This window comes from Hypomesus nipponensis, chromosome 12 (assembly GCF_054491055.1).
Source record: "Hypomesus nipponensis isolate SF chromosome 12, ASM5449105v1, whole genome shotgun sequence".
Classification (NCBI taxonomy): Eukaryota; Metazoa; Chordata; class Actinopteri; order Osmeriformes; family Osmeridae; genus Hypomesus; species Hypomesus nipponensis.
Window position 1 is genome coordinate 1,785,981 of NC_140372.1, and position 23,928 is coordinate 1,809,908.

At 49.0% G+C, this 23,928-nt stretch overlaps 2 protein-coding genes and 1 pseudogene across 6 annotated transcripts in view; 1 reads left to right on the forward strand and 2 right to left on the reverse strand.

Moving 5' to 3' along the window:
* Nucleotides 1–11,727, forward strand: part of LOC146260617 (protein TANC1-like) — a 41,931-nt gene extending 30,204 nt beyond the window's left edge. Inside the window, 13 exon segments of the mRNA XM_084668562.1 lie at nucleotides 1,354–1,476; nucleotides 1,552–1,788; nucleotides 2,055–2,267; nucleotides 2,891–2,972; nucleotides 5,927–6,060; nucleotides 6,162–6,285; nucleotides 6,452–6,627; nucleotides 6,725–6,818; nucleotides 7,275–7,304; nucleotides 7,521–7,612; nucleotides 7,754–7,900; nucleotides 10,018–10,118; nucleotides 10,239–11,727. Coding sequence (XP_084524688.1) covers nucleotides 1,354–1,476; nucleotides 1,552–1,788; nucleotides 2,055–2,267; nucleotides 2,891–2,972; nucleotides 5,927–6,060; nucleotides 6,162–6,285; nucleotides 6,452–6,627; nucleotides 6,725–6,818; nucleotides 7,275–7,304; nucleotides 7,521–7,612; nucleotides 7,754–7,900; nucleotides 10,018–10,118; nucleotides 10,239–11,388 — 2,703 coding nt within the window. The 3' untranslated portion in view covers nucleotides 11,389–11,727.
* Nucleotides 11,728–11,883: 156 nt separating this feature from the next.
* wdsub1 (WD repeat, sterile alpha motif and U-box domain containing 1) lies at nucleotides 11,884–21,440 on the reverse strand. Of its 4 annotated transcripts, XM_084668639.1 has the most exons (13): nucleotides 21,343–21,440; nucleotides 20,641–21,071; nucleotides 20,254–20,441; nucleotides 19,447–19,530; nucleotides 19,171–19,267; nucleotides 18,636–18,669; nucleotides 18,441–18,481; nucleotides 18,231–18,337; nucleotides 17,967–17,984; nucleotides 17,539–17,565; nucleotides 17,263–17,442; nucleotides 14,996–15,130; nucleotides 11,884–12,831 (listed from the first exon to the last, which is right to left on the reverse strand). In XM_084668639.1, the coding sequence occupies exons 2-13, from the start codon at nucleotides 21,036–21,038 to the stop codon at nucleotides 12,680–12,682; spliced, it is 1,461 nt and encodes a 486-aa protein (XP_084524765.1). In that variant the 5' UTR covers nucleotides 21,039–21,071; nucleotides 21,343–21,440; the 3' UTR covers nucleotides 11,884–12,679. The 4 variants fall into 4 exon arrangements, with proteins under 4 accessions (XP_084524765.1, XP_084524764.1, XP_084524762.1 ...); XM_084668638.1 differs by having other exon boundaries at nucleotides 17,967–18,337; nucleotides 19,171–19,264; XM_084668636.1 differs by having other exon boundaries at nucleotides 17,967–18,337.
* Nucleotides 21,441–22,195: 755 nt separating this feature from the next.
* The window catches only part of LOC146260619 (bromodomain adjacent to zinc finger domain protein 2B-like), a 74,199-nt pseudogene continuing 72,466 nt past the window's right edge, over nucleotides 22,196–23,928 (reverse strand). Inside the window, exon 38 of the transcript XR_014724816.1 lies at nucleotides 22,196–23,622. The product of XR_014724816.1 is annotated as a bromodomain adjacent to zinc finger domain protein 2B-like (transcript). The remainder of the gene's footprint in view (nucleotides 23,623–23,928) is intronic.

A 23,928-nucleotide genomic window follows, 5' to 3' on the forward strand; every position in this document is an offset into this window, starting at 1 on the left:
TACTATACCACACCATACTATACCACACCATACTATACTATACTATACCACACCATACTATACTATACCACACCATACTATACTATACTATACCACACCATACTATACTATACCACACCACACCATACTATACCACACCATACTATACTATACTATACCACACCATACTATACCACACCACACCATACTATACTATACCACACCATACTATACTATACTATACCACACCATACTATACTATACTATACCACACCACACCATACTATACTATACTATACCACACCATACTATACTATACTATACCACACCATACTATACTATACTATACCACACCACACCATACTATACCACACCACACCATACTATACTATACTATACCACACCATACTATACCACACCATACTATACTATACTATACCACACCATACTATACTATACTATACCACACCATACTATACTATACCACACCATACTATACCACACCACACCACACCATACTATACTATACTATACTATACTATACCACACCATACTATACCACGCCATACTATACTATACTATACCACACCATACTATACCACACCATACTATACTATACTATACCACACCATACTATACCACACCACACCATACTATACTATACCACACCACACCATACTATACTATACTATACCACACCATACTATACCACACCCTACTATACTATACTATACCACACCATACTATACTATACTATACCACACCATACTATACTATACTATACTATACCACACCATACTATACTATACTATACCACACCATACCACACCATACCACACCATACTATACCATACCTCACCACACCATACTATACCATACCTCACCACACCATACTATTCTATACCACACCATACCACACCACACCATACCACACCATACTATACCACACCACACCACACCATACTATACCACACCACACCATACCACACCACACCATACTATACCACACCATACCACACCATACATATTCAAGGTTCTCCGCTGCTCCTCCCATCTCTCAGGCCTTGATAAAGATGTAGTTTAGTTTAGCAGACTGTTATTCTAAGCAACGTACACCTGGGTTTATTTGATCTGCAGTTACTGTCTGCCTAGGTCACAGTGCCTGAACCTGACCTGTAACCCCTGACCTGTGACCCCTGACCTGTGACCCCTGCCCTGTGACCCCTGACCTGTGACCCCTGACCTGTGACCCCTGCCCTGTGACCCCTGACCTGTGACCCCTGCCCTGTGACCCCTGACCTGTGACCCCTGACCTGTGACCCCTGCCCTGTGACCCCTGACCTGTGACCCCTGCCCCCGTGGTTGTGTCCCCAGGGCCAGAGTAAGAGAACAGGGGTGTCCTCCAGTGTGCTGCAGGCTCTGTGGGTGAACTGCAGCACAGACAACCTGTCTGCTGCACTGGGCTCCCTCAGGAACCTGTACACCCCCAACCTCAAGGTCAGACACACACGCATGCACACACACTTCCAAGCATACACACACACCCTCCCTGACACTCCTGGTCGTCCGCAGGTGAGCCGTCTGCTCATAATGGGCGGGGCCAGCGTCACCTGGTGCACGGAGGTGATTGGTCGAGCCCCTGTGCTGGGGGTGCACGCCCACCTGGGCCACACGGAGGAGGCGGGGCTCCTGCTGGAGATGGGCGCGGCCGTGGACGCGGTCAGCGACACAGGGATGACCCCTCTCTGCCTGGCGGCAGCAGCCGGACACCTGGGACTGGTCACCCTGCTCTGCAGGAAGGGGGCAAAGGTCACCGTCCTCATAAATTTAGATAGTAGAATAGGTTATAGAATAGATGAAATGGTGAAATAGAAGAGTTAAAAGAGGAGGGTAGATTGATCAGAATTGGTTTGCTTTGCAACCAGGCCAACAGAACTCTTAAACAGATGAATAGAATCAAATGTTAGTGTTGGATGTTCCTCCGTGGCATGACCTGCCATTAAAGAGATCAATAGTGACTGTAGGAGGACAACCAGGAAGTGAACATGTCCTGACCCCTGACCCCTGTGTGTTAGGTGAGCCATGTGGACAAGTTGGGCCAGTGTGCTGTGGTCCACGCTGGGCTGAAGGGACACCCAGACATCATCCACCTCCTCCTGGCCCAGGCCTGGCCTGAGCCTCCGGCCCCCAGCGGCCCCCCGGGCCCCCACGGCCCCCCGGGCTGCCCCGGCAGGACAGAGGCCTGTCAGCAGGCCCTGACAGCAGCCTCCAGCATGGGACACACACACGTATGACCCACCTCCTACCTCCACACATGTACACACAACCATGTTTTAAATATATATGTTCACTTTTTTTGAGAAGTTCTTTTGTGTTTGTCTGGATGAACACTTGCTTCTCCCAGACGAGCAGAAACACGCGTCCTGATCCTCGCAGCTGCAGGCAGACTGTGTTCTTCTGGGTTTGTGTGTTTGATGGGACTAGTTTAATATACGAACATATTTATAATATAGAAGTGCTTCGTAGAACTTGGCAACACATCAGTATTCCTACCTTATCACTCCCAGTGGCTCACACACACACACACACACACAGCTGTGCTGCTGGTCCATGCTGCTGGTCCATGCTGCTGGTCCATGCTGCTGGTCCATGCTGCTGGTCCATGCTGCTGGTCCATGCAGCTGGTCCATGCAGCTGGTACATGCTGCTGGTACATGCTGCTGGTACATGCTGCTGGTCCATGCAGCTGGTCCATGCTGCTGGTCCATGCAGCTGGTACATGCTGCTGGTCCATGCAGCTGGTCCATGCTGCTGGTCCATGCAGCTGGTCCATGCAGCTGGTCCATGCAGCTGGTCCATGCAGCTGGTCCATGCAGCTGGTCCATGCAGCTGGTACACTCTGTGTCTCCAGGTTGTGAGGAACCTCCTGGAGCTCAAGGATGATCATGTGACCCTGCAGGTAGACGCTTCTGACTCCCTCTGGAGAGAGACAGGTACTGTTCATCCCCCTCTCTCCTTGTCTCTGTCTGTCCCTTCCTCTCCTCTGTGACCCAGATCTCTCTCTGTCTCTCTCTCTCCCCCCTCTCTCTCTCTCCCCCCCCCCCCTCTCTCTCTCTCTCTCTCTCTCTCTCTCTCTCTCTCTCTCTCTCTCTCTCTCTCTCTCTCTCTCTCTCCTCTCTCTCTCTCCCCCCCCTCTCTCTCTCTTTCTCTCTCTCTCTCTCTCCCCCCCCTCTCTCTCTCTCTCCCCCCCTCTCTCTCTCTCTCCCCCCCCCTCTCTCTCTCTCTCTCCCTCTCTCCCCCCCCCTCTCTCTCTCTCTCTCTCTCTCTCTCTCTGTCTCTCTCTCTCTCTCTCTCTCTCACTCTGTTCTTCTCTTCATCTTGGCCCCCATCCATCACTCCCTTGCTAACCCTAACCCTTGCTAACCCTAACCCTTGCTAACCCTAACCCTTGCTAACCCTAACCCTTGCTAACCCTAACCCTTGCTAACCCTAACCCTTGCTAACCCTAACCCTTGCTAATAATAGCTGCCTAATCAGGTTTTAGTTGGCATGAAAATAATGAGTGTTTTACGACGCTGCACATTAGAAAACAACCGTGAATGTTTTTGAGAAGTTATGTTGTGGATTTGGAATGACCTGGCACACAGCCCAAGATGATCCTGAAGATCTGAAGTAGCGTTCACAGCAGCATGCAGCATGGTCTATAGGCCATACAGATGATGCCCTTACATCACTGTGTGAGGATAATATAAGTAATGAGGGAGGGAAAAGACACTCCGCGATGGGCCACATTTTACTAAGGTGCAGTGCTGCAGTGAACCTGGGTTATTGAGTTGGGATATCCTTCCACCTGTCATCTCAACCTCCTCTCCTCCTTTCAAAACGTTTTTTCTTTTCTTTTCTACCTTTCAAAACATTTTTAGAAATGTTTTTTTTTTCCAAATATTTTTTAAACCTTTCACACTGTGTTTCACACATCCTCACACACACACACACACACACAAGAGGACACACTCACATGCACTGACACACACACACACACACACACACAAGAGGACACACTCACATGCACTGACACACACACATACGCAAGAGGACACACTCACATGCACTGACACACACACACACACACATTCAAGGTCACCAATGTCACATAACAGTCAGATGAATAAACCAGGCACATCACATTTTCATGTAGTCATTTTTACTTTAAATATCTTGATTGTAGACAATAAATCCTGAATGTATATTCTGTAACGTAATGAGTGGCCAAGACTCCATACTGAGATGTAGTGAGATGATTGAGATCAGGAACTATCCTGATAACGAGCCTGATTCATCTCCATGCCTGTCTCTGTTTTATTTGTGTGCTGACAATCAGAGTTCCGATGACAGATTGATGAAGCACACAGGGAGAGAAGCACTGCTTAAACATGTTAATGTGAGGCGAGGGTGTGTCTGTGTGTGTCTGTCTCTGTCTGTGTGCGTGTGGTTATGTGTGTGTGTGTGTGTGTCTTTGTCTTCCATCCGCTCACCCAGCTGAGAGTTCCAGTGCTGTGGTTCAAACACGCAGTTCTGATTGGCCAGTGGTTCAAACACGCAGCTCTGATTGGCCAGTGGTTCAAACACACAGCTCTGATGGTTCTGGGGAGACAGTAGAGTGTGGCAGTGTCTCTAACCCTGGTCAGGTGACCCAGGTCTAACCCCCGACACCTGGTCAGGTGACCCAGGTCTCAGCCCCGACACCTGGTCAGGTGACCCAGGTCTCAGCCCCGACACCTGGTCAGGTGACCCAGGTCTCAGCCCTGACACCTGGCCCTGCTGGGGCTCATGACTGTAATTCCAGACCAGTGATGAAATGTTATGACAAGGGAAAGTACAGGAACAGTTGAGTGGCAGTTATGTCGCCCCGTTTTACAGCGCGGAGCCATCATCACTGTCACGTTATTTATTTTAAATGGTCTTAGCTGTCATACTTTTGACATATGCAAATGAGAAGCTGCTAAAGAGGTGATCTCTCCCCCCTCCTCTCTCTCCCTCCTCTCTCCCCTCCTCTCTCTCCCTCCTCTCTCCCCCTCCTCTCTCTCCCTCCTCTCTCCCCCTCCTCTCTCTCCCTCCTCTCTCCCCCTCCTCTCTCTCCCTCCTCTCTCCCCCTCCTCTCTCTCCCTCCTCTCTCCCCCTCCTCTCTCCCCCCCTCCTCTCCCCCCTCCTCTCTCTCCCCCTCCTCTCTTCCCCTCCCTCCTCTCTCCCCCTCCCTCCTCTCTCCCCCTCCCTCCTCTCTCCCCCTCCTCTCTCTCCCTCCTCTCTCTCCCTCCTCTCTCCCCCTCCCTCCTCTCTCCCCCTCCCTCCTCTCTCCCCCTCCCTCCTCTCTCTCTCTCCTCTCTCTCCCTCCTCTCTCCCCCTCCTCTCTCCCCCTCCCTCCTCTCTCCCCCTCCCTCCTCTCTCCCCTTCCTCTCTCTCCCTCCTCTCTCCCCCTCCCTCCTCTCTCCCCTTCCTCTCTCTCCCCCTCCTCCCCCTCCCTCCTCTCTCCCCCTCCTCTCTCCCCCTCCCTCCTCTCTCCCCCTCCCTCCTCTCTCCCCTTCCTCTCTCTCCCTCCTCTCTCCCCCTCCCTCCTCTCTCCCCTTCCTCTCTCTCCCCCTCCTCCCCCTCCCTCCTCTCTCCCCCTCCTCTCTCCCCCTCCCTCCTCTCTCCCCCTCCCTCCTCTCTCCCCTTCCTCTCTCTCCCTCCTCTCTCCCCCTCCCTCCTCTCTCCCCTTCCTCTCTCTCCCCCTCCTCCCCCTCCCTCCTCTCTCCCCCTCCTCTCTCCCCCTCCTCTCTCCCCCTCCCTCCTCTCTCCCCCTCCTCTCTCTCCCTCCTCTCTCCCCCTCCCTCCTCTCTCCCCTTCCTCTCTCTCCCCCTCCTCCCCCTCCCTCCTCTCTCCCCCTCCTCCCCCCCTCCTCTCCCCCCAGCCCTGGGTGTGGCGTCAGCGCGGGGCAGGCTCCAGACCTGTGTGTTCCTGCTGGAGCAGGGGGCCAGCGTGGAGCAGGCCAGCCACCGGGGCGTGACCCCTCTCCTCAGCTGCGTCCGCCACGGCCACGCCCAGGTCAGAGGTCATCCTGCTTCTCCTCACAGGTCAACGCCGTCCGGACTACCAGAGTAACTCTCTGACATCTCTCTCTCTCTGCCCCCCCCTCCCTCCCCCAGGTAGCAGAGCTGCTCCTGCAGCATGGGGCCAACATCGAGGCGGTGGACAAACAGGGTCGCACTCCTCTGATGGTGGCAGGCAGCGAGGGTCACCTGACCACTGTTGACCTGCTGTTGTCCAAGGGTGAGGGGTCACGCTTAATTCTGAATTAATGTTCTGAAATGTGGTTTGTTGTAAACGTGACTGACGGTTAATGTCATTCCAAAAGTAACCAGTATCTTGCACGTGCATGTATGGGTGTGTGTCTGTGTGTGTGTCTGTGTGTGTGTCTGTCTGTGTGTTTCCCCAGGGGCGTCCGTGTCCTCAGTGGACCAGGAGGGGGTGTCGGCGCTGGGGTGGGCTTGTCTGAAGGGCCGCAGGGGCGTGGCCCAGCTGCTGCTGGAGAACGGCTCCGACATCAACCACCTGGACCGCACTGGACGTTCCCCGCTGGACCTGGCCGCGCTGGGTGCACACACACACACGGTCAGTCAGCACACACACACACGGTCAGTCAGCACACACACACACACACACACATGGTCAGTCAGACAACTTCTGGTCTGGTCTCTGACCTCTGTAGGTGCAGTACCTGGTGGAGAGGGGGGCGGGCGAGCCCAGCTCTCACAGTCAGACTGAGCGCTCCAACACTCTGCTGAAGAAGGGAGCCAAAATCGGTAGGACAACTTTGACATCTTCGGTACAGCGCTTTGGACAAAAGCATCTTCTGAATGAAGGCACAGCAGCAGACCCAGGATCAGAAGCGTGTAGTTCTAACTAAGTGTTTCAGTGTCGAGGAACGGTCTGTATTTAACTCTAATAACAGTATCTCAACTCCCAGGTTTACACAGTGTAGCAGAAACACTGTCTGGTCTGAAGTCTGACATCAAACTTGTTGTGGGCTCAGGTTCACGGTACAGAGGCATGTTCCTGTTTGTGAGAATGGTGATACATCTGAACATCTCATGTATACATTCATCTGCCACCTCCTCTTGTTCCTCCACTTCTCTCCCCCCTCTCTCTCTCCCCCCTTCTCTCTCTCCCCCTCTCTCTCTCCCCCTCTCTCCCCCCCCCTCGCTCCCCCTCTCCCCCCCCCCTCTTTCTCCCTCGCTCCCCTGCTGGACACCTGACAGGCTATAAAACTGCTCCTCATGACCGATCAGGTAAGATGCCTCTATCTAGGTTGATGACTACAGGATTCAACATTGTGTTTGTGCAAGTGTTTTTTGAGTGACTGCATGTCTGAGCGAGTGTGTGTCTGCGTGCCTGTCTGTGGTGTGTGTATGTAATGTGTGTGCCCTATACCAGCCAGTCCTCTCCAGGTCATGCCTCGTAGGGTTAGAGTCAGGGTTAGTGATGTGTGTGTGTGTGTCCTCCAGGTCATGCCACGTGGGCGATGGCCTCTTCCAAACCAGACGTCCTCCTCATCCTGTTACAGAAGCTCATGGAGGAGGGCAACCTGCTGTACAAGGTACTGCAGCTCTGTAGTCCTGTTCTCTATGTAGTCCATGATCTCCACTGTTGTTGAAAATCTCTTCTGTGTTTCTCTCTCCCCCTCTGTTCTCCTCCCTGTCCTCCTCCCTCTCCCCTCCTCCTGTCTTCCTCCCTCCAGAAGGGGAGGATGAAGGAGGCGGGGCAGAGGTACCAGTACGCCCTGAGGAGGTTCCCCCGGGAGGGCGTGGCCGAGGACCTGCGCTCCCTGAGAGAGCTGAAGGTGTCCCTCTACCTCAACCTGTCTCGCTGCAGCCGCAAAAACAACGTACGTGCCTCCACCTGGCTCTGGGGGGTGTGTGTGTGTGGTGTGTGGTGTGTGGTGTGTGTGGTGTGTGTGTGATGTGTGTGTGTGGTGTGTGTTTGTATCAGAGCCGCTGCTGATATGGAGAATGTCATCTTCTGGTCCGCTCAGCCAGGAGTAATGGAGGGCTTGATAGGCTGCGATAAGGTCATCCTCGCTACGAAGCTGCTCGGTAATAAATCAGAACACACACACACACACTCTCTCTCTCTCACACACTCTCTCACACACACACACACTCACAGAGAGGCACACACCCTCTCTCACACCCTCTCTCACACACACACACACACACACAGTGTCTCAGCTCTTCTCCCTGGTTCCTGCTGAGGGCCTTGTCCTAGCAGGATGTGGATCTGGACGGGTCATGTGCAGCAGGTGAGAGCTGTGAGGAGCGGAGGCCTTTCCTACGTCATCATTCCATCTACAGCAGAGCTGCTGGCTCGACCTCACTCCTCACTCTCAAGGGCACCAGCACAATGATGCCGCTCATTATATATTCAGCTGCCACAGATCAGGAGGAGCACACCGAGATACTGGCTGGGGGGTTGGTACACTCACTCTCACACACACACACACACACACAAGTACCACATGTACACACAGCGTAAGTGTACACACAGCTACTCACACATAATCAAGTATACACACACAAATGCGTGCACACGACGCGGTTATGAAAACCCTATCCTTGTGGGCCAGATGTAATCTTTGGCATGTGATTGACATGGCTATTCTGGGAATAAGGGCCGTGAGCAGCAAATAACTGCTGTTTAACTCTCCAGTTAAGCAATGATTATTGTTATGCTGATTACTCATTGCAGTCAGCTAATGCAGAGAGCAGCCCTCTCCACTCTCTGTCTGGATTCATGACTGCCTCTGCAAACATCACTGAGGCTAATGACTGCAAGCTGGGTGGCAGGAGATTGTTCCTCTCCAATACAAATTTCTGGAACATTAAAATTCTCATGACTCTTTTATTTATTTAGAGAAACAGGGACAGTGTACAATAAACATTAACCTCAAGAGCCCCCTGGCCCCCCCAGTGGTGAAATGCTAGTTTCCTCAAGGATCACAATGACTCTTGTTTAGAGACTTGGGCCCAATCCCAATACTCCCCCTTCCCCCCAGCCCTTAGTTTACTCCTAGCCCTTGGCCCTCGAAACTGAGGGGTAAGGGATACATATCCCTAAGAAATGGGACGCCACTAGGTTACAGGTATGTCATCTAGGACGTATTGATATCTCCAAAGAAAGTAGTGTTTTGCACTGACATTAAACGAAATTCGCTGCTAATGGAGTTTACTTACAACTGTAGACATGCTTGTCAAAGACATGCGGGACTGTTTTGCAATTCAGCACTGTAACATTAGCGTACCAAACTAGCGATTTTTAAAAACGTTTCAATTAGGAAAATGGTTGCAAATATATATGTTCAGGACTGTGTATAACACAAAACAAGATTGTCATAATTTTTTATCAATTTATTAAGCCGAAAATATTACATTTATCGCACTCTCTGGATGATTTGGCCGCCATTGTTGCCGGTCGCGCACTTCAAGTAAGCTCCCGATCTTACTTGGTTTAAATACCCCTTAGTCTTAGCCCTACCCCTAGATCAGAAAGAGTATTGCGACACCACTAGTCTTGTTGGTTAGTGGTAACTGATTTAAACTGATGTATTCGCTGCGAAATATTCTATTTTAATTAATCTTATTTTTATTTATTTTTACTTTTGCTTGCTTTTCTTCAGGTACACTTGCACGTAGCGATTCATGTTGTTTAATTGTAACTTGTTTAACTACATGCTCTTATGGTTCTTCCCTTTGGCACTTATTTTTGGGTTGTTCACAATGTGTGCTTCATGTTTTGGCTACCCGCAATGCTTTGGGGCTATCTTTTTGTTATTATCAGTGACCTATGCACTTTGTAAAGCTCTCTCTTGGAAGTCGCTTTGGATAAAAGCGTCTGCTAAATGAATAAATGTAAGAGGAGAGATGCATAGTACCAGGTTTTAGCTCAAGAGCAAATTTTAACACGCAGTCCCTGGTTAAAACAGTTGTTCTTGTGTGTTTAAACCAGGACTTTGGCATTGCGGAGGACTTTGCTACCAAGGCCCTGGAGCTGAAACCCAGGTCCTACGAAGCCTTCTACGCTCGCGCCCGTGCCAAGAGAAGCAGCAGGTTGGAACCTGCCTCCAGGACACCCACACACACCCTCAGGGGTTAGCCCACACACCCACACCCTCAGGGGTTAGAGCCTGTGTGAGCTGTGTGGTGTCTCTCCTTCCTTCCTTCTCTCAGGAAGTTCTCTGCGGCTCTCAACGACCTGAACGAAGCGTCCCGCCTCTGTCCCTCCAACCGGGAGATCAGACGGCTGCTGCTGCGCGTGGAGGATGAGTGTCAACAGCAACAGCAGCCCACCACCACCACCACCCAGGACCCCCCCCACCACAGCCAGCCCTCGGATGGGGAGGCAGACCTCCACAGTCAGGGCAGCCCAGACCGACAGAGCCCTCCAGAGTTGGGGGAGGAGGAGGTTCCTGGGAGGAGCGGGAGGAACCCGGATCAGTGGCCTCAGAACCCGTATGGGCACAGCCGGGCCCTGCAGCCTGCCCTGGGGGACCACGGCCCCAGCCAGGCCAAGACTGCCCAGCCAGGCCAACACAGCATCCGGCTGTCCCACAACCCGGCCAGCCAGCCCAGACAGCACTGCCACTCCCTGCAGCCAGGGGGCAGGGTTGCGGGCAGGCCCATGTCTCTGTGTGGGCCGTCCAGCCCTCTGCCTGGAAGACACCTGAGCCCTGACATCAGCCCTCTGCCCCCTTCCACCTCCAGCGAGCACCTACCACCCTCCCCTTCCTCCCCCTCTTCCTCGCCCTTCTCCCCCAACGCCTTCTCCTCCAGCCTCTCCAGGGCGATGGACCGGCTCTCGGCCCACCCCGGGGCCCCCGCAGAGGGCTTGTGTCCCGGGGCGGGGCCTGCTGTCATGGAGGTGTGGAGGGAAGGGGCCTCTCGGGGCTCCAGCTCGGGCAGCAGCACGCTGTCGGACAGCAGCGCCCCCCGGCCGCAGGGCCCCGACGCCCCACGCCACGCCCGCAACTCCGGCAGCGTGAAGACCAAACCAGAGCTGAAGCCGCGGCCGTTCATGGGGGTGAAGGATAAGGCTGTGCGTGTGCAGGGAGCACCCGGGCTGGGTTGGCCCGGGCTGGGCTCCGAGGGGAGACCTGAGACCTTCGGCATGGCCGCCCTGGACCGGCCCGGGGAGTTCCAGCGAGCCTCGTACCAGGACAAGCCCCAGGGGGGTGGAGGGGGCCTGGCTAACGGCCAGCAGTACCCAGACAGGCAGCTCCACAGGGAGGGCCGCCTTCAGCCCAGCCTCACCCGGGACAACCCCGCCCTGCACGCACCCCCCATCAAACCCAAACGCTCCTTCATAGAGTCCAACGTGTGACAGGGAGGGAGCAGGCGGGAGCTGGGTCCTCAGACACACGACACACAGACCACCTTCCTGGAGGCACACTGAACCTTGTCCCGAGGGAAAGCAGCAGGACGTGTAGAATTGAAGCTCCTGTGCTTTTAGCTTCAGCAGATCTCAGTGTGTAGGGCAGCACATCATCAGACCTCAGCAGCTCAACACAAGGCAATAGAGACGCATTAGTCCAACACGCATCACAGCAAACATGCAGATAGAACGTAAGGTTTGAAACGTACTAGTGAATCTAGAAGACAAGAAGCCATCTGAGATGATTGGCAAGCGATGGGCATTTTTATTATCGGGAATTCTAGTATTAACAAAAGGGTGTTTTGTTATTTATTTATAGATTTGTATATGCCGTATTTATAGATGGTATACCTCCTAGGTGGTGGATGTCAGTGAAACAGCCTTTAGTGTAAACGAGGGAGCTTGTATCCCTGTGTACTCTTCATAAACACCTAGAGACAGTACTGTTGGGTCTGTTAACTTTATTCATCGCACCGATAGCTTGGAAACTATAAGAGCAATATATAATATATATATTTATTTTTGCACAACAGACTTGTTGGTAGACACGTGACACGTGTACAGTAAGGCAGGAGAAGGTACATAACTGCTCGGATCTGAAGTTAGGAAGTTTACATGTACTTTGTTACCATGCTTGATTTATTACAATGTACTATTGTATGCTAAACTACTACTAGCAATTACCATTATGAGACAATAAAGTCGAATGAAACAAGCTCTCCTTCCTTTGATAATCCTTCCTTCTGACTATCTACTGTAAGTACTGCTACGATTTCAAGAGCATTTCAAAATAGCCTGCAGTTTTAAATCACCATGAAACCAACGTGAGAATCTCTTAAGTTTGTTCTCATCACTATGTTGGCTAGACAGTGTATTAGGGTCTCAAATGAGTATTTCAATCATTTCAAAACTTTTGGTTACATAAACTACACAACACCTACTATAACATTGCAGGTATGTGGGAATTGCTATGTAATTAAACGTAAATGTAATTAAATAAAGTGTGAGCAGGTTATTGCAAATGTAGCTTTCATTTCTTACAGAACATAAAAATATATATAAATCACGGAGAGATATCGCAGGCAGTGACAGATTGTACTAAGCTCAATACACCTGAAAGACTTCAACATTTCACAGCTTGTGCTGCAAGCGAAGCTTGCAGTCTGGGTGACTGGAGGAACAGAAGGATAGTCTCTGGGAGGATGGAAGAAGAGTGGATCCCTCAGGGCGAGTCCTCCTCTCATTGGCTGGTCTGCCAACGACCAATAGCCATCTTGAGCGTTCTATTGGGCGTCAGCAGAGTGGTCTGTAAGGGCAGGTTGGTCATGGGGCTGGTCCGATTTTTAGTGCTGATCCAGCTTTCCATCGCCTCTCTCTCGTACGAGTAACCATCTGTTTAAAAAAACAGAACCCAGGGTTTGAATTATGGGGGAGCTTGGGGGGGGTAACCCCCCTATTTAAGACTTGGATCCCCCCATTAAGAGGTAAAAACAACAGGTTGGGGGGGTCGATACATTTATCATTAGCATGTGTGTTTTGGATGAAATGTCCAAAGGGGTTAGCATGTGTGTTTTGGATGAAATGACCAAAGGGGTTAGCATGTGTGTTTTGGATGAAATGACCAAAGGGGTTAGTATGTGTGTTTTAGGGTAAATGACCAAAGGGGTAAGATGTGGGTTTTAGATTAAATGACCAAAGGGGTTAGCATGTGTGTTTTGGGGTAAATGACCAAAGGGGTTAGCATGTGTGTTTTGGGGTAAATGACCAAAGGGGTTAGCATGTGTGTTTTGGGGTAAATGACCAAAGGGGTTAGCATGTGTTTTGGATGAAATGACCAAAGGGGTTAGCATGTGTGTTTTGGATGAAATGTCCAAAGGGGTTAGCATGTGTGTTTTGGATGAAATGACCAAAGGGGTTAGCATGTGTGTTTTGGATGAAATTACCAAAGGGGTTAGCATGTGTATTTTGGATGAAATGACCAAAGGGGTTAGCATGTGTGTTTTGGATGAAATGACCAAAGGGGTTAGCATGTGTGTTTTAGGGTAAATGACCAAAGGGGTTATCATGTGTGTTTTGGATGAAATGAACAAAGGGGTTAGCATGTGTATTTTGTGGTAAATGACCAAAGGGGTTAGCATGTGTGTTTTGGGGTAAATGACCAAAGGGGTAAGATGTGGGTTTTAGATGAAATGACCAAAGGGGTTAGCATGTGTATTTTGGATGAAATGACCAAAGGGGTTAGCATGTGTGTTTTGGATGAAATGACCAAAGGGGTTAGCATGTGTATTTTGGGGTAAATGACCAAAGGGGTAAGATGTGGGTTTTAGATGAAATGACCAAAGGGGTTAGCATGTGTGTTTTGGGTTAAATGACCAAAGGGGTTAGCATGTGTGTTTTGGATGAAATGACCAAAGGGGTTAGCGTGTGTATTTTGGATGAAATGACCAAAGGGGTTAGCATGTGTGTTTTGGGGTAAATTACCAAAGGGGTTAGCATGTGTGTTTTGGGGTAAATGACCAAAGGGGTTAGCATGTGGGTTTTAGATTAAATGACCAAAGGGGTTTGCATGTGTGTTTTGGATGAAATGACCAAAGGGGTTAGCATGTGTATTTTGGGGTAAATGACCAAAGGGGTAAGATGTGGGTTTTAGATGAAATGACCAAAGGGGTTAGCATGTGTGTTTTGGGTTAAATGACCAAAGGGGTTAGCATGTGTGTTTTGGATGAAATGACCAAAGGGGTTAGCATGTGTATTTTGGATGAAATGACCAAAGGGGTTAGCATGTGTGTTTTGGGGTAAATTACCAAAGGGGTTAGCATGTGTGTTTTGGGGTAAATGACCAAAGGGGTTAGCATGTGGGTTTTAGATTAAATGACCAAAGGGGTTAGCATGTGTGTTTTGGATGAAATGACCAAAGGGGTTAGCATGTGTATTTTGGATGAAATGACCAAAGGGGTTAGCATGTGTGTTTTGGGGTAAATGACCAAAGGGGTTAGCATGTGTGTTTTGGGGTAAATGACCAAAGGGGTTAACATGTGTATTTTGGATGAAATGACCAAAGGGGTTTGCATGTGTGTTTTGGGGTAAATGACCAAAGGGGATAGCATGTGTGTTTTGGGTTAAATGACCAAAGGGGTTAGCATGTGTGTTTTGGGGTAAATGACCAAAGGGGCTAGCATGTGTGTTTTGGGTTAAATGACCAAAGGGGTTAGCATGTGTGTTTTGGGGTAAATGACCAAAGGGGTTAGAACCGTTTGATATACTAGCCTAGTGTATTCATATAAATAAATCAAATATTGCACCACAATTATGAAATGCAAATACTGATGACGTGAATAACCTTGTCCAATTAAAGATGCCGACATTTTAACATTTTGTTTGTATGTTTTGGCTTATCTTGGTGGCATGACATTTGAACACCATATTAGGACCATTAGCTCTATCTCTCCAGAAACCGCATTTTTCCATCTAGGCCTACGTCAGTTGTCACCTAAGTTGGCTAACACAGGCGGTCACGTTGTGAACGGACAAGCAGCCATCCCGGCTCAGTGCCCACCTGCAGCGATGACGGGCTCTCTCATCAGCTCTCGTGTGATTGGACAGAGGAACTCATCAGGAACACCGGTGCACACGCACGCACTCTTCAGCTCATCGATCTTCCTCAGAACCTTACTACGCAAGCCCATTGACTCTACACACACACACAAAAAAACAACTGTATTCAGGCGATTGACCTGTACTGTAGTACGTTTTCATGGGCAACTTAACTATAAACTTATAATAAACAATAAACTGTTTCTCTAAATTCTGCATTGAGGAAGATAGGGGGAATCATTCTGACAAAGTAATATTGGAGGACATTTTATTACATTTGTAAACCATATTAAGTTGGCTACACGGTATGAATATACTTTAGGATCAGGAATTGGGTTATGTAACAAGCCCTGCTTTTCCAAGCAGATTACCATGTTGGAGCAGGAAAATCACAACCTAATGCATGCACAGTGAAGCCTAATATGATGTAATCCTGAATAAGTCTCTCATCCAACATCCTTTCATAATGTCCTCACTAGCCCGGCTGTGTCCCATCCACACCAATAACATGAGCACAGACAAGACCACAACCTAGTGTGTGTGTGTGTGAGTAGTGGTGTGTGGTGGACATGTGTGTGATAGTGGTGTGTGTGTGATAGTGGTGTGTGTGTGATAGTGGTGTGTGTGGGTGTGTGTGATAGTGGTGTGTGTGTGATAGTGGTGTGTGTGTGATAGTGGTGTGTGTGTGATAGTGGTGTGTGTGGGTGTGTGCGTGATAGTGGTGTGTGCGTGATGGTGGTGTGTGTGTGTGTGTGTGATAGTGGTGTGTGTGTGATAGTGGTGTGTGTGTGTGTGTGTGATAGTGGTGTGTGTGTGATAGTGGTGTGTGTGTGTGTGTGTGTGATAGTGGTGTGTGTGTGATAGTGGTGTGTGTGTGATAGTGGTGTGTGTGTGATAGTGGTGTGCGTGTGTGATAGTGGTGTGTGTGTGATAGTGGTGTGTGTGTGATAGTGGTGTGTGTGGGTGTGTGTGTGATAGTGGTGTGTGCGTGATAGTGGTGTGTGTGTGATAGTGGTGTGTGTGGGTGTGTGTGTGATAGTGGTGTGTGTGTGATAGTGGTGTGTGTGTGATAGTGGTGTGTGTGTGATAGTGGTGTGTGTGGGTGAGTGTGTGATAGTGGTGTGTGCGTGATAGTGGTGTGTGTGTGATAGTGGTGTGTGTGGGTGTGTGTGTGATAGTGGTGTGTGTGTGATAGTGGTGTGTGTGGGTGTGTGTGTGATAGTGGTGTGTGTGTGATAGTGGTGTGTGTGTGATAGTGGTGTGTGTGGGTGTGTGTGTGATAGTGGTGTGTGCGTGATAGTGGTGTGTGTGTGTGTGTGTGTGATAGTGGTGTGTGTGTGATAGTGGTGTGTGTGGGTGTGTGTGATAGTGGTGTGTGTGTGATAGTGGTGTGTGTGTGATAGTGGTGTGTGTGTGATAGTGGTGTGTGTGGGTGTGTGTGTGATAGTGGTGTGTGTGTGATAGTGGTGTGTGTGTGATAGTGGTGTGTGTGTGATAGTGGTGTGTGTGGGTGTGTGTGTGATAGTGGTGTGTGTGTGATAGTGGTGTGTGTGATAGTGGTGTGTGTGTGTGTGGTGTGTGTGTGTGTGGTGTGTGTGTGATAGTGGTGTGTGTGTGATAGTGGTGTGTGTGTGTGTGTGGTGTGTGTGTGATAGTGGTGTGTGTGTGATAGTGGTGTGTGTGTGTGTGTGGTGTGTGTGTGATAGTGGTGTGTGTGTGATAGTGGTGTGTGTGTGTGTGTGTGTGTGTGTGGTGTGTGTGTGGTGTGTGTGTGTGTGATAGTGGTGTGTGTGTGATAGTGGTGTGTGTGTGATAGTGGTGTGTGTGTGTGTGTGTGGTGTGTGTGTGATAGTGGTGTGTGTGGGTGTGTGTGTGATAGTGGTGTGTGTGTGATAGTGGTGTGGTGTGTGTGTGTGTGTGTGTGTGTGTGTGGTGTGTGTGTGGTGTGTGTGTGGTGTGTGTGTGATAGTGGTGTGTGTGTGATAGTGGTGTGTGTGTGTGTGTGTGTGTGTGATAGTGGTGTGTGGGTGTGTGTGTGTGTGTGTGATAGTGGTGTGTGTGTGATAGTGGTGTGTGTGTGTGTGTGTGTGATTGTGGTGTGTGTGTATGTGTGTGTGTGTGTGTGATAGTGGTGTGTGTGTGATAGTGGTGTGTGTGTGATAGTGGTGTGTGTGTGTGTGGGTGGGTGTGTGTGTGTGTGTGTGGTGTGTGTGTGGGTGTGTGTGTCACCTATATGTAGCTCGGAGGCCAGGGTGTCCCTGGTCAGACTGAGAAGCTCCGCCCCTTCAATGTTATTGGCTCTGAAGACCTCCACCAGCCCCTCCAGCCCCTCCTCCACCAACCAGCTTGCCACCTCCTCCTCTGACCAATCACTGACCAGCAGCTTGGAGTGACCGGCCAATGTCCTCCCTGGGGGACATCAAAACAGGAAGTGTATTGTAATTAGCAGTTAAAGAATAACCCACACCAATCCCCCCTCAGCTTCCTGTAACTGTGTGAATCTACCTTCGCTTGAAGATGCTGAAGATTCCTCTGTAGGGCGAAAAGAAAACATTTCAAATGGACAGCACTGTCTTAAAAAACTGTCTGTGAAGACTCGTCTGATGAAAACATAAAGAATCTTAAAAAAAAGAAAGAAACGCTATCAGGACTCAACAGACAACGAGGACAAGCAGCCAGGAGAGGAGGAGGGGGAGAGGCAGCACTGTACAAAGCTATCATCAGTTATCCACAAGATGTGAAGCCAATTCTGCTCTCAGCAGGCGGGGTTTCTGGTGGGGGCTGAGTCTGGGGGGACGCTTAGCGGTAAAAAGGCTTCACCCTGCCGAGTCCAGCAGTTGATAAAACCATCTCTGATGTCAGCAGGGTGTCGGCCTCTCCTGCAGGAACGGCAGCTCCATACGGCTCATAAACAGCCGGCAGATAACACTCACCAGGCAGAGACTTCTCTCCTTTTAGTGGGCGTGGAGGGGTGGCCAGGCATGGATGAGGGATTGGAGACGGTGCGTGCGTGCGTGCGTGGAGGGAACGGGTGGGAGAGAATAAAGAGACATTCAAACAAAGAGACGACAGCAGAAATGATGCAAGTACTTCACCTACATGAGAAAGACAAAGGGTTCTGGTGGGTGTGTGTATTTGCATGTGTATATATGTACATATTGTATGTGTAAGCGTGTAGCCTCCCCTCCTGCACGCACCGTGCTGGCTGGTTCCGTCCTCCAGCCTCCAGATGTTCACCGTCTTGTCCATGGAGCCTGATGCGATGAGCGGGAGCACAGGAGAGCAGGCGCATGCCGTCACGTACCTGCCACCGCCACCGCAACCACAGACACCCCCAGATCAGGATGCTGGACCACGTTAAACACCCCCCCTCAGAGCACTGAGGATGTGGAAGGTGTTGGTCTCACCTGTCATGCTGGTTCAGAGTGTACAGAAGGACTCCACGGTTCTGTTGACATGGAGACAGGAGATGATGAGAAGGATGTTTATCATTACCAAGGAGGTCCAGCACAAACAATTGAATATTAATCTACCCAGTACGTACACATCACCATGGGAACTGTAAAATTAAATCTAGGGAAGATCCATATAATGAAACTCACGGCATCGTAAACTGTGACGGTTTTGTCCACAGAGCTGCAAAACAAAAACACATTTGTCCACATCAGGGATCACGTCAGAGTGATATATGTACACCATAAACCACACCTGTGTTAGACATCACTGCCTCCTGTCTGCACCCTTAATACTGAGGACTCTCTCAGGACCAGCAAGAAATAGAAAATATTATGCTGCCCTCCGGTGGTCAGATGGGGTTACCGTTAACTGGACCAAAAAAAACATTTACATTCATGCATTTAGCAGACGCTTTTATCCAAAGCGACTTCCAAGAGAGAGCTTTACAAAAGAGCATAGGTCACTGATCATAACAGTAGTCCCAAACACTGCAAGCAGCCAAAATATGAAGCATACATTGTGAAAAACTAAATAATAAGCTAAAGCGTGTAGAGAGACTGGAAGTGGTTTAGCTCAAGGGGAGCACAGCATCTAAACCTTCTAAATGTAAGCCCAGTAAGCATGCTTGACGTGCTGGTATCCCTGTGAGGGGTGGAGGGTGGGTCACCCAGCAGTCCTCACCCAGACACCAGCAGCTGGCCGTCAGCAGAGTAGGAGCAGGAGAGGACCGGGGCGGACTGGCCTGTTAGACTGTACTGCAGCTGCACCTTACAGCCTGCTGGCCAGAACACACACACACACACATCACCAGCACATCACACACAACCACGCAGAGGACAGAGATGGTCACTGTGATGTGATGGTCATTGTGATGGTCACTGTGATGTGATGGTCACTGTGATGTGATGGTCACTGTGATGGTCACTGTGATGTGATGGTCACTGTAGAATTCAGTACCTGAGCTGGACTTGGAGACGAGCCAGATCTTCAGCAGGCTGTCCTGCCCACACGACGCCAGACACACCTGCATCCCCCTGGAGTCTACAACACACAGAGCACATGGAGGAGGGCTGAGGAGGAGAGGAGAGTGAGGCAGAGGAAGGAGGAGAGGGGTGAGGCAGAGGAATGAGGATAGGAGAAGGGTGAGGCAGAGGAAGGAGGAGAGGAGAAGGGTGAGGCAGAGGAAGGAGGAGGAGAGGAGAAGGGTGAGGCAGAGGAAGGAGGAGGAGAAGGGTGAGGCAGAGGAAGGAGGAGAGGGGTGAGGCAGAGGAAGGAGGAGAGGGGTGAGGCAGGGGAAGGAGGAAAGGAGAAGGGTGAGGCAGAGGAAGGAGAGGAGAGGGGTGAGGCAAAGGAAGGAGGAGAGGAGAAGGGTGAGGTAGAGGGGTGAGGAGGAGAGGAGAAGGGTGAGGCAGAGGAAGGAGGAGGAGAGGAGAAGGGTGAGGCAGAGGAAGGAGGAGAGGAGAAGGGTGAGGCAGAGGAAGGAGGAGAGGAGAAGGGTGAGGCAGAGGAAGGAGGAGAGGGGTGAGGCAGAGGAAGGAGGAGAGGAGAAGGGTGAGGTAGAGGGGTGAGGAAGAGAGGAGAAGGGTGAGGCAGAGGAAGGAGGAAGAGAGGAGAAGGGTGAGGCAGAGGAAGGAGGAGAGGAGAAGGGTGAGGCAGAAGAAGGAGGAGAGGAGAAGGGTGAGGCAGAGGAAGGAGGAGAGGAGAAGGGTGAGGCAGAGGAAGGAGGAGGAGAGGAGAAGAGGAGGGAGAGGAGGACCGCCTCACCGCTGAGCATGCTGGGAGCGAAGCAGCAACAGGTCACCCCCAGGTCGTGAGCGTTCTTCTCTGCATGCAGCTGGGTCAGCTTCACATCCCACAGCCTCAGGTCGCCGTAAGTGGAGCCTGTCACAAACAGCTGACCACAGGGACTGAAGGAGCAGGCCACCATGGTGGTGTCACTCACTGCTGCCATCCTGCAGACACACAACACTGTCATTAGCATCGCTACGCTCCCAATCACTACAACCCCTGCCTGTCAACCTGGAGACCGGACAACTGATAATTATTGCTCCCGAAGACTTGGCAAATAATCGTTATCTCTCTGTTTGATTATGAGCGTCAGTCCAATTGCTGTAATAGCTTGTTAATTTATCATGTGTAGGAGGCGCTTACCTGCTGAGTGTTTTGGTAGTAAAGTCCCAGAGAGCCAAGCTACCGTCAGAGGCACCAGACACCAAGTGGTTAGAGTCGGGGGAGAAGGCGCACACCCTCACGGGACTACGACCTGGATGCTCCAGTGCGGCCTCAATGTCACCCGTGGCCGTTGACCATACCACCGTCGTTGCGTCCGTTGAACACGAAGCAAGGAATTGACCGCACGCGCTGAACCGGCAGCAGTGGACACCGTAGCCGTGACCCGTCAGCGGGGAGAATGACAGTTCTGAGAAGTCTTGGGTCGAGTATATTCGGACCGTTTTGTCGCCCGAGCAAGTGGCTAGGTGGGACGCGGAGAAGGCGCACCAGTTGACATCGTCTCGATGGTCTTGCAGGGTGCAAATGAGAGACACCATTTCCTTCGCGGAAAAAGCCAAGTCCGAGCCTAGCTAACGACAATGAGACACTGATATGATAAAACCGAAATAGTAGCCCAAGTAACGTCAGCTTAATGCTAATGCCTTTTAGCCCCAATCATTTGAACTACTAGACTGTGCTACTGACCAGCGACCAAGTTAGCTAGCTTGCTAACGTAAGCTTAATTCAGCTTAAATGTTTTATCAGATATTACTTTTCCACATGCATAATATTCATTAGACACAGTTGACGTGGTATTAAATGTAATTCTTGTTTAGTGTGTGAAGTTAAACGGTTAGTTACCTCTTCTAATCCACTCTTTACTTCCTGGATTTGGTCACGCGTTGCCTACTGATTATTTGTCAGTGACGTCAACCAGATTTTTAAATATGTATTTGTATTTTATTTTTACGTCTGACAGTAGCCTTCAGAAAGCGGATGGGAAATCTTAATCATAACGACCAGAGTATTTTTAAACATGAGTACTTGTACTTCTACTTGAGTGAATGTAGTGTTGTTATTACACTTTGTATAGTTTTTACACTGTCATAACACTGTTGCAGAGATGAGAACAAAGTACAAATACTTTGTTACTGTACTTAAGTAGATTTTTATGGCGTCAGTATTTACTTCACTATATTTTATTTCATTTATTTTTTACACAAATATCGGTACTTTATACTTCTTACATTTTCAAACCACGCTCCTTACATTAGTTTGAATCTGTATCTGTGGCATGATCAATATATTATTTTTTTATTTTTTTCTACGTCCAACATTAGCCTTCAGAAAGTGGATGTGAAGATATTGATCAAACGACCAGAGTTTTTGTAAACATGAGTACCTGTACTTTCCTTGAGTGAAGGATGAGTGTGCTTTTGCCATCTCTGGTCATTAAACAGTGATTACACTGTTATTACGCTGTTGTTCCACTGTCATTATACTGTTGCAGAGATGGGAAGTAACAAAGTACAAATACTTTGTTACTGTTCTTAAGTAGATTCTGTATTTGGTGGCAGAAGTTTTTGTCAAGACAGTTCGAAATTGTAGGTGTCAACAAGGGATTCCTGGCATACATGTATTCATGTATTAATATTTGATCCTTTTTTTTCTTATTGCTTCACGGAGAAGAAGAAAAGCACACCAACATCCCTGATAGGTTGAAAAACATCTTTTCTTTAATAGGTCCGTGCCACACACTAGTGAAAAATAAAGCTCCTACAAAAAGAATGATACTTTTATTCCACAATATCTTAAATAAAGTAACTTCAAGCACTCTGACTTGGATACAAAAAACTCTAGCTGCCTCCTGTAGGCCACAACAAACAGCAAAATTCAAACACAGTGGTTACAAATGGCCTGATGTCCTATGCACTGTGGCAAGGCAAACATGGGGGGCAATGCTCAGTGGGGAAAAAGACTGAAAAATTACGTTTTTTTCACTGGATGTAAAGGAATGATTACTTAGTCACTGTCTGACTTTGGAGGCCATGTCGGATTGAAATGATATAAAAAACAGTTCATTAAAATGATAACTCAAAACCTATCTTTCCCTACACCCCTGTTGGAAGGGTAGGCACTACTAATGAAGGAAAACACAGTGCTTGATGAGGACATGGATATACTGTACAAACAATATTTATGATAATGTATTAATCACTTTCACTAAAATAGAATGCTACAATCATTCTAAGGCATAAACAATATCTGATATTCTCAAACAATTTGTACACATTGTTCCAAACAATACTTAATATTGACATTAATAAACAGTATATACACACGTAGCACTGTTGTCTGAAGGTTTCTCTGCAGATTCAGTAAATAAAATGCAGTTTTACAGTTTGAACATAATGACTACAGTCTTCTGACACCCCGAGCAGAGCAGAGTGTAAACAGTCCTGTTTTTTCTTGGCTTTGTTTCATATTTGGGAGAAAATTAAAACACAAAGACACATTCCTTTTCGATTCAAAGCAGTTGAACTGATTCTTCCTTTTCATAGAAAATGAAGTGGACCTTTTTTGTTTATTGATTCATAAATAATTATTACAAAATTAAATACATTCACTATAATACGATTAAATAAAAAAAGAATATTTACAAAGTAGTGGAAAGTATTTCTACCGCAGGTACGTCTGTGATGGTTGAGGAGGATTCATTCAGTGCATTGTTGTCTGGAACAGGAAATGGTGTAACACTCACTTCCTGTTTCTATGGGATTCTTTGGATGTTAGATCCCTGTTGAGGCAAAACCAACGCTGGGACTTGCCCCTCGCTGATCTTTCACCTGACCAACCTTTCCCCAACGGAAACCAAAAGACTTCTTCTTCTGTGTTGTGACGCCTGGCCCGTCCTGGTGCTCTGAGGCAGGAAGGAGATGGAGTTACAGGCTGGCCGAGACGAATGGAGGAGCGGCAGAGCTGGGTTAGTTAGTTTGCTTCAGAAGTTCGGTCCATCGCTTCTCGAAGAACTTCCTCATGTTGTGTCCTGCTCGGCCGATGTCGGAGTTATCCTCGTTGAACTTCTCGCAGTTATCGAAAACCAAGTTGACATCGATGATGAAAGTCTCCAAGTTCTGATATCTGAAACGAAAAAACATTTTGTTTTTTAATCATAAATCATACAATATATAAGCATATATCATAATCGTATGCTTTAAAGTACAGCAGAAAATCAAAGATCAAAAGTGTTTCAGTGATCAGAGTCGAGGAACAGGAAACAATCTCTCAATAACATCTCAGTATCTACAGCGAAACATCTCAGTATTCTACAGAGAAACATCTCAGTATTCTACAGAGAAACATCTCAGTATTCTACAGAGAAATATCTCAGTATTGTACAGAGAAACATCTCAGTATTCTACAGCGAAACATCTCAGTATCTACAGA

Coding starts and splice junctions, on each gene's coding strand:
- wdsub1 (XM_084668636.1), bottom strand. CDS start 21,038: ATGGTGTCTCTCATTTGCACCCTGCAAGACCATCGAGACGATGTCAAC. Junction 19,268..19,446: donor CGTCTCCAAGTCCAGCTCAG/GTACTGAATTCT, acceptor TGTTCTGGCCAG/CAGGCTGTAAGGTGCAGCTG. Junction 18,670..19,170: donor GGCCAGCTGCTGGTGTCTGG/GTGAGGACTGCT, acceptor TTTGTTTTGCAG/CTCTGTGGACAAAACCGTCA.